General features: G+C 32.4%; 1 protein-coding gene across 3 annotated transcripts; it reads left to right on the forward strand.

Moving 5' to 3' along the window:
* Positions 1–777: 777 nt before the first annotated feature.
* Positions 778–9,711, forward strand: LOC149230329 (protein DETOXIFICATION 40-like). 3 transcript variants are annotated; one of them, XM_089378946.1, is made up of 9 exons: positions 778–1,316; positions 6,707–7,251; positions 7,356–7,442; positions 7,975–8,031; positions 8,243–8,481; positions 8,731–8,849; positions 9,108–9,194; positions 9,313–9,399; positions 9,540–9,711. In XM_089378946.1, exons 1-9 carry the CDS (start codon positions 999–1,001, stop codon positions 9,549–9,551), a joined length of 1,551 nt encoding a protein of 516 aa, XP_089235072.1. In that variant the 5' UTR covers positions 778–998; the 3' UTR covers positions 9,552–9,711. The 3 variants fall into 3 exon arrangements, with proteins under 3 accessions (XP_089235072.1, XP_089235074.1, XP_089235073.1); XM_089378948.1 differs by having other exon boundaries at positions 9,546–9,711; XM_089378947.1 differs by lacking the exon at positions 9,540–9,711 and having other exon boundaries at positions 9,313–9,411.
* Positions 9,712–9,994: the final 283 nt, after the last annotated feature.

Here is a 9,994-nt window from a genome sequence, read left to right on the forward strand (position 1 = left end):
CTATAAAAATAAATGTTTTTCTAGGCTTTACATTGGTACTGAGATACCATTTTGTTATATAATACAACATCAAACATACAACCTCCTTGCTCTTAACTATGAATTCAATTTAATTTCAATTATGTGGTTTTTCCCATTGTTACTTGTTCTATTGGTTGAAATATTAAGCTTAATCATTTATATAATATTAAGAAAAATACAGAGAGCAAACAAACCATTATCAGGATCGTAGATTTGAGGAATATGTTAGAATTTTATACTTCCACACTTCACTATTATCCATAAATTTTTAAAATATTTTTATTAAAATTATAGATTTCAGGAATATGTTAGAATTTTACACCTTGCACTTAGCTATTATCCTTAAAATTTTAAAATATTTCAATTAAAAATGTAAATTTCAAGAATAAATTAGATTTTTATACCTCCGCAAATATTCACTTTTATCCATAAAATTTTAAAATATTTCTAGATTTTGAAATATTGACACAATCTGCAATTTAGATAAATTCAGCCTTCTACAGTTGCCATGTTTTATTTTATTATGCAATTGTAATACTGTGTTCCTGACTTATTAATGGTTTGACTTCCTCACTTATTAACGGTTTGACTGGTAGATAGATGTGAAAGTCGCCATCTGCCACTACCATTGAAGATAATGACTTTGAGGCACATGATCGAGATTATGAAGGGACATCGGGGGAGATGCATTCCAATTTCTCTTCCTATTCTATATTATTCTCACTTTTCACTTTTACCTCCATCTCTCTGTTTCTTAGACTCCTACTTTCTTTGAATTACAGATTCCACTCCCCTTGTTAGATGTAAGTCCGGTTCTCTCAATTACGTATGCTCATCATCTACGTCACTCCAATATTAATTTGCTCGAATTTGATCTTCCCAGGACTCTCGCTCGAATTTGATCTTCCCAGGACTCTCGCTCTGGTTATATAGCCATCTGCAGCGAGCAGAAATCATCGGATCCCAAGCCTCTGTCAATGGAGCCGGGTGCAGTGGACGAACCTCTGCTCGCCTCTGCCGATCATGGCAGCAGCAACCATATTGATGATAAAAAACGTCTGGAGGTCATCCTAACCAATGCAGACAACAAGCCATGGATGCAGATGATGAGAGCTGCTGTGCTCTGGGAATCCAAGTTGCTGTTTAGCCTTGCCCTGCCAGCAGTGGCGGTGTATATGGTGAACTATATAATGAGCATGGCTACTCAGATCTTCTGTGGGCATCTAGGAAATCTGGAGCTTGCTGCTGCTTCGCTTGGAAACACTGGGATCCAAGTCTTCGCTTATGGACTCATGGTATATATACATTAAATACCCTGTTCATTCATCTCTGTGTATCTACTTCAGTTTGGTATTGAAAGACAACGAATTTCCAATTTACTTCTGTGCAGAATTGAATAGTTAGTATTGGTGGACTTAGAAGTGGATAGATTGAATGTATGTATATCTAAATGCGGTAGTCTAACTGTTTGGGAGGTTTTTGGTCCTATTTTATATATAAATTGGTTTGAAATTCAGGAAAATTGTATTGGAATGATAAGTTTGATTTGTGAATTTGGTATAGTTTGAGTTATTTATTCGCTAGTAGTGAAGGAGGATACAGGAGGGTACAAGTAATATGAAAGTAAGTTTGTTTTTGGTGTTTGGAATCGATGTGCGATAGTTTCACTAGTGTTGAAATTATTTTTACCGATAATCCCACCTTATTGAAAAGATTTTTACCATAATCCCACCAGTGTTGAAAAGTTTTTTACCCAAAAAAATTATCTAACTAAATTTCTATAAAAACTCCATACATAGGTGATGTTGCACAGTTTAACTGTTATAAGTTTTGGCATCAGTAGAAATAAAATGTAAAGCTGTCTAACTATTCTACATTTTATTCCTCTGAAGGTCAAAACGTGTAACAGTTAAACTGCTCTTAATGGCTCAATTGCTTATCAACTGGATGGCTTAATGGCTCATCAAAGGGCTCAGCTTAAAGGGCTTACGGGCTATTGAGGGGCTTATGGGATTGTGGGCACTCTGAGAATACCTAAACAGGTTTTGAGCTTGTGCATTTGAGGGATTAAATATCTCACACCATATAACAGTTAAACTCTGCACTCTGAAAATACCTTCACAGGTCTTGAGATTGTGCATTTCTTGGGATTAGATAGCTCACACCTTTTTTCAGGTTGTTTTTTTCTTTAAAGGTCCGTCTCTGTCACTGAAGAGGAAGATTCAACGCAAACTCCTTCAACGTGTTGCTTTGGGAATTTTAGGTGTTGTAGACTTTTATTGGCAGTTAGGTACTGGAACATTTTGGCTTTTAGGGACCATGGTTTATAATACATGGTCAAGTGGGCTTTGAGACTTTTAGTTGCTGTTAGCATTTAAGTTAAAGTTGGTAATTAGTGATATTAGCTTTCTATCAAGTCACAGATTGTACAACGTGTTCACATTTAAGCTAGGTTGGTGACCAGTCAAATTGACTTTTTTCCTAAGTCATAGATTGATCATTGTACATGTTGATTTGGGTAAAGAAATAGTAACCCTGCAGAGCTTCTGCCAGTAACTTTGCTGTCCATGGATTTGTTTTTCAAACTTTGTAAATATACTTTGTTGGTTTGACTGGTTGTTTGGCTGGGCCAGCCTTAGTCATCATGTAGATTGATTTTGACTGGGGTTTTGCTCTGACAGCCTCAAGTACCATGTAGATTCTGGTAAATCAGATTTGACAGTGATGGTTTCCAAAGATGCAACGAAAATCCGCGTAGTGGTCCAGACTCGCACTTAAACTTGTATACAGAAAGGTTATTTTATTGGCCTGATGGTTAAGTTTTAGTGTTATAAGGTTGGCAGTATTTAAGTTTTAGTGTTATAAGGTTGGCATTATTCGAAGAGACTTTTTTGCGCTTGTTTCTTTTGTTTTGTTTTTTTCTCCAATTTTAATTTAACTTAAAAAGGTCTTTATTTTAAAAAGGTTATTTTTTTTAATAAAAATATAATTTAAAAAAATAAAAAAATAACCCTAACAAAAAATAAAAAAAAATCATCATATGTTTGATCATTTCATCATTTGATAAAATAAATATAGTTTAAGATAATTGATCTTTTATTTTTTTTTTTTATTTTTTTTTTCAAGAAAATATTTAACTCGATAATTAAAGAATAAAATTACATTTTGTAGATGTCTGAAAGCATTGTTTTAGCTCAGTCTTTGGACCGATGCCCAAAGAAAAAATAAAAAGAAAAAAGAAAAAATTAAAGTTACACGAATCTTTCGAAATAGTGCACCCAAGAAGAAGGAAAAAAAAAACCAAGTAGAAAGGAGAAACTGGGACTAAGAAAAGATGCTTAGTCACTTTTTTCTACCCTTCTTCTTCTCTACTTTTAGCCATCTTCTTTGATCAGGAATAGACTTTACAATGATTAGTTGTTGTCTGCTACTTTCCTCCTATGTTCCTTATCTGAGTCTGAGCTCTTAGAGGAATAAGTTCTCAGCTGCTTTCCTCAGATGTTCCTTATCTGAATCCGAGCTCTTAGAAGAATAAAAACGTTTGAATCCTCCAATTTCCTTTTTTTTTTTTTGCATTTCTTGACCCTCCATCATTTAAGTTAATTAAGTACTCTATAACATTTCAATCATGATTCATTCGAAACAAATTTATTAAGTTAATTGAATTTAGTATGATATTTAAAAAAAAAAAAAAAAAATAGAACATTACATCGCATTAACTGAACCAGGATTACAAAGAGAATATCATCAGAAGACTGTCAAAGCTATGAAACCCGTCCAGCCTATTTTCTTTAAAAATAACAAAAAAGCACTATATATTTGAACATTTGATAAAATTTGATAAAATTTATATCATAAAAATGGTTTAAGAAAATTGATCCCTCATCATAACAAAAAAAGCGCTATATATTTGATCATTTGATAAAATCTATATCATAAAAATAGTTTAAGAAAATTGATCCCTCCTCATCATTTACGTTAATTGAGTTTTCTGTGACATTTCAATCATGATTATTTACCTTAAATTTATTTAAGTTAATTGAGTTTAGTGTGATATTATTTTAAAATAAAATAAAATATTATATTGTATTATCTAAACCAAAATTACATAGAAAACATCAGCAAAATAACTGTCAAAACTATGAAATATAACCCGCCCACTAAAAGCCAGCTCCTATTTTTTTTTTAAAAGCCAGCTCCTATACCTTGTAGAACATAGGTAACTAGAACAACAACCACTGTAATCAACACAACAAAAACCAGTATAAACAACCACATTATAACAGGCACCATCACCGACCCAGAGCCAACAGCCAGAAATAGTTCAGGAACCACATGGTTGGCCATACCAAACTTCCCAAAAAGACTTCAAAACAAATTAATTTGAAAAACTTAGTGAATTTGATTATGTGATGAAATTTATTTGAAATTTTAATTAATTTTTTATGCTGGTTTCTGTAATTTGAACATCGAATTCGATCTCTGATTGTTACTGCTTAATCACAAGAAAAGATCAAACAGCAAGGTTTAACAAGATAATTCAACCTTCAAATTCTATTCTTGAATATGTTTAACAAGATAATTCAACCTTCAAATTCTATTCTTGAATATGTTGCTGCTACATTCTTAGACAGGCAAGAATCACTGTTTTATTATTGAAAACATGTTTGGTTTTAAAATTTGCAAAACATCTCTGTACAATGTAAAATTGCTTTTAACGTCCCTTTAGATATCTGGAAACTATAAAGATTAGGATTGCAATAAAAATTATAATTGATATATTGAAATTTTCTTTTTTTTATATGCAATTTCTAATAAGAACACATGAAATTTTATGATTTTGTTTTTAAAAATTCAGAAAACTGTACTACAGTAATAGTTTAAAGAGATAATTTTTTATTTTTTATTTGAGGAAATTACAAATTTGTTTTTAAAATTTCAGAAAACTGTACTACAGTAATAGTTTAAAGAGATAATTTTTTATTTGAAGAAATTACGAATTATGATTTTGTTTTTAAAATTTCAGAAAACTGTACTACAGTAATAGTTTAAAGAGATAATTTTTAATTTTTTATTTGAGGAAATTACAAATTTGTTTTTAAAATTTCAGAAAACTGTACTACAGTAATTGTTTAAAGAGAATTTTTTATTTGAAGAAATGACAAATTTGTTTTTAAAATTTCAGAAAACTGTACTACAGTAATAGTTTAAAGAGATAATTTTTTATTTGAGAAAATTACAATTTGAAGTTATTAAGTCTAACATTGATGTATTAGGAATACCTCATCTCCCACTTAAGTTGCATTCTGGTTACATGTTTCAGGGATATCTCATCTCCAGCTTAAGCCGCATTTGTGATAAAGGGTGCTCTTTGTATGTCTCTACAGTTAGTTGAATTTTCTTTTAAATGATACAATTACATTTCAATCTCACCAAAAGTCATCCTACCAAATTTTAAGATTGTCACCAAATTTTAAGGAATAAGGTCTTAAAATCATATAGATAATCAAAATTTTTTTATTCAATTATTATTATCTAATTTTAAGGCCATGGTCAAGCTAGACACCAAATTGGTGTATGAGACCTTTTGTTTATAGGACAAAGAACTTATCTCCATATAGATATTTGATTGCTAAGTCTAGCCGGCATACATATTCTACCCTTCTGATTTTGAACCTGCTAAATCTATCATGCATACATACTCTACTCCTTGTTTTGAACCTGTGACACCATTAAGCCTACTAGAATTGTGGATTGATTAGAAATTTAGAAACTTAAATTTAACAAGGTAGTAGTATTTGATTGTGTATTTTTGAACCCATAAAAAAATCCATCTTCAAAAAAACCTGAAAGAAAGAAAATCTAAAAAACCATATAAATAAATGAGATACAGAATGAAATGAGATGGATAGAAAGTGTAGGCCGTAAAAGCTAAATGTAAAACACTGCAAATCAATACTATGATCATGGATGTGCAACTTTGTGAACTGCAAAATTCATATAACAGCTAAGTAATTTTGAACCGCATACCTAATTTGCATGGTCCCAACATGTGACTTCAATATTCTGCACGGCATTCTGAAAGATGGATAATTTTGGGCATCTGCAATTTTCCCGATCTGTCGATTTCCGAATGATGGATATTTTTAGGCATGTACATTTTTTTTATCGTATTATGATAAGTCCATCGGTTCGTCAAAGGAGGGAGGCCACCGTTAATGATGTAGACATTTTATCGAACAGTCGGCCCTTTTTTTCAGAAAAAAAAACAGAGCTTTTTCATTAAAGAGAAATCGAACAGTAAGCCCTACCTACTAAAATCCATATGTTAGCAGAAATTAAGAACATAGGCAACTGGGTATGTTTCAGATATGATAATCTTAAGGAACTCAGTCTGGTTTGGCACATAATTATTAGTAAATTTTTGGGTGTTTATGGTCTGTTTTGTTTTTAAATAAAATAAAATCTTGCTTATAAATGAGATCATAAACTCGGATTTGAACTTTAAATCTCTGAATTTTCTGACCACTCATTATTTCACTTACTAATTGAGCTCTACACTAAACATTTGGTGTTTTTCTTATTTTGAAGAATTTCGTGGTACGATTTTTGCAGATTACCAGGCTGAAAATTAAAATTCCAAGAAATCGAGGCCTGATTTTATATTTTTTGTTTTTTTGCACAGTTAGGAATGGGGAGTGCAGTGGAGACGCTATGCGGGCAGGCCTACGGAGCAAAGACCTACAGTATGCTCGGCATTTACCTGCAGCGATCCACAATCCTCCTGATGATCACAGGAATACCTCTCACTGTTATCTACGCCTTCTCGAAGCCCCTGTTGGTGCTCATGGGAGAGTCCGAGACAATAGCGGCGGCAGCCGCTCTATTTGTGTACGGTCTCATCCCGCAGATCTTCGCGTACGCCGCCAATTTTCCGATCCAGAAGTTTTTGCAGGCGCAGAGCATTGTGGCGCCCAGCGCTTACATATCATTCTGCACCATATTCGTCCACGTGTTGCTGTCGTGGCTGGTGGTGTACAAGCTGGACTGGGGAGTCTTCGGGGCGGCGTTCGTGCTGAGCTTGTCGTGGTGGATTGTTGTCATTGCCCAGTTCGTATACATCCTTAAGACGCCACGATGCAAGTACACGTGGACAGGCTTCTCAGTGCAGGCATTCCATGGTTTGCCCTCATTCTTGAAGCTTTCCGTCGCCTCCGCCGTCATGTTATGGTAAAAACGCACTCCCTCTCTCCATATGTACAAAAGTTAGATGAGTACTGTGCTTCATTGGTTGTAAATTCGCTTTTCACTGATCAGTTGGGTTTCCCTGATAGCTTGGAAACATGGTACTTTCAAATATTGGTTTTATTGGCCGGACTTTTGGATGATCCAGAGATTGCATTGGACTCACTGTCTATATGGTATTCTTCTTTCCCCTTTCCTGTTATTTCATAATTCCAACTAAGCTAATAAAATATTTTTGATCCAGGTCTTTGAGTCAAACTAATCATTGGTCAGGAGGCTCTGTTCTGCCTATTTAACTTGCTTGGCTCGATCTATTTCTTCAACTTGTCATGATGATGAACCACACTTGTTGGTTTAACTTGCTTGGCTGGATCTGTTTCTTCAACTTGTCCTGATGATGAACCACACTTGTTGGTTCGAAATGCGTCGACAAATGATTTTCCATGTGATTTTAGCCGAAAAATCTCTCTCTTAATTGATATGGATCACAGAAGCCTGAACTCTATTATCCAATGAATTCTCTCCTTTCTTTTTATCCACACCAAACTGGAGACATGGCTTTTTTTATAAGAATTATTCATTCTTGTTTTAGGGTATAGAGCAATCTAATCTTGGATTTATCATTGCTTATTTGATTTCAAAAAAAACGTTGTCATTTTTTTTTGCAATATTTTTCTATATGTTTCTGATGTATTTTTTAATGTGCAGTATGTCAGTTTTGGGATGGTTGTTCATGATTTCAGTGGGTTTTAATGCAGCAGCCAGGTTAGTTACAAATATCTAAACATCTCTAACTTGATTACTAAATTTGGAAAATTAACTGTTCTTCAAACATGACTGTTTGACTTTGCTTATATATGTCAAATTTCAGAAATATTCCTGAATCTGCATTCAAGTTATGGTCAAGTTTTGTACTTAAATCAAATTTCTTTTAAATTAATATGAATAGTATTTTTTATTTCTCTGTGTGATACAGTGTTAGAGTAAGCAATGAGCTTGGCGCTGGGAACCCTAGAGCAGCATCTTTTTCAGTGAAAATTGTGACTTTAATGTCCTTCATAATTTCACTCATATTTGGGATTGTTATTATTTTGATACGAAATGTCATGAGTTATTTATTTACGGAAGGGCAAGAAGTAGCAGACGCAGTGTCAGAACTTTCTCCTTTCCTAGCCTTCTCAATTGTTCTAAATGGTGTACAACCAGTACTTTCAGGTTTTTCTTTAAAAACAACTTTCATGATCTACATTCATGTCTTTTGGTTAATCACAACGGGAAAACCTATCATAGATGATATACATTAACTACAAACACACACTTTCATTTCCAAAATTATGATAAATAAGAAAATTATATATATATATATGAAAATACAAAATAAAAATTTATATTTATTTTTCAAGAAGAAAATGTTTATCAAAAAATTTATATGATATTGTTTTTTCTTTGTGTTTAACTACGCAGGTGTCGCTGTTGGTTGTGGATGGCAAGCTCTTGTCGCTTATATTAATGTGGGTTGTTACTATATTATTGGAATTCCAACAGGTTGTTTATTGGGTTTTAAATTTGGATTGGGTGTCAAGGTGAGTTTGAAAAAGACAACTTTATATAGATTGTATATATTTTTCCTTTATTAGAATAAAGTTAATGATTAATTTTATTTATATGGTATTGCATATATTTAGTATATCCATATGCATCCAAAATACTGAAGCAGAGTTAATCATTCACTTTATTTCATGTTGTTGGATAACTAAATCCAATATAAACTCAAGGATTTGAAAGTATATTATATTTCTCTTTACAATCTTTATATGTATTGAAAATTGAAATGTTTGCAGGGAATTTGGTCAGGAATGCTAGGAGGGACATGTTTACAAACTCTAATTTTGCTGATAATAACTTACAGAACAAATTGGAACAAAGAAGTAAGTATTCATAAAACCTTAATCTTATCATGGAGACAAATATAGTCCCAACAACTCTTTACAGAATTACAAGTGAAAGATATACATTACATTTTATTTTTGTTTATAATGATATCAGGTAGAAAAAGCTTCTGAACGTATATCTTCATGGGGAAGTAAAGTTCAAAGCTTGGATGGCAATCCAAGTGGGTCACCAAAAAATGGGGTGATTAACTAAATTGTTACTCAATTTTATCTTCTATTCTCTCATTGGATTACTTGAATGTCTTTGTCAATAGGATAAAGGATTACTTAAATGTCTTTGTCATTAATATAAATGATGTGTTCTATGTTTGTTTTATATAGCCGCAGGTTTGAAGATGATTCTTTCACTTTGCAGTCAACTTTCTTTATTCTCTCCCGAGCCAAGTTTTTGGTTGTGTAAAACATTGCAATTTTGTTATGAGCAAGAATAAACAAGCACTTCGCCAAAAAAAGAGATGGTATATGAGAGAATGTTTGTTCATTGGATTCATTACTCGTTTAGTGTCACAAAGAGATGGTATATGAGAGAGTATTTGTTTATTGGATGCCTTACTCGTTTAGTGTCACATTATATTTGCAATTCAAGGGTTATATTAGATTGAGTTATAAGATTGGTTTTTAATAATTTTTAAAGAAATGGTTAAAGTATAACATGAGTTATTGGTTTAGTAAAATATAAGATAATAAATAAAAGTGAAAATTATTCATTATTTTTTTAATAATAATTAAAAAACATATTAAATTCAATTCTAAGTTTTATCAAATTCTTTGTTTCA

The sequence above is a fragment of the Pinus tabuliformis genome, chromosome J (genome assembly GCF_031772625.1).
Source record: "Pinus tabuliformis cultivar Carrire ecotype Pingquan chromosome J, CPIR1, whole genome shotgun sequence".
Classification (NCBI taxonomy): domain Eukaryota; kingdom Viridiplantae; phylum Streptophyta; class Pinopsida; order Pinales; family Pinaceae; genus Pinus; species Pinus tabuliformis.

What these genes read in the sequence shown, in the direction of transcription:
- LOC149230329 (XM_089378946.1), top strand. Translation starts at nt 999, where the DNA reads ATGGAGCCGGGTGCAGTGGACGAACCTCTGCTCGCCTCTGCCGATCAT. An exon ending in TGTACAACCAGTACTTTCAG is followed by an intron (nt 8,482 to 8,730) that starts GTTTTTCTTTAA and finishes TTAACTACGCAG; the next exon opens with GTGTCGCTGTTGGTTGTGGA. An exon ending in AATTTGGATTGGGTGTCAAG is followed by an intron (nt 8,850 to 9,107) that starts GTGAGTTTGAAA and finishes AAATGTTTGCAG; the next exon opens with GGAATTTGGTCAGGAATGCT.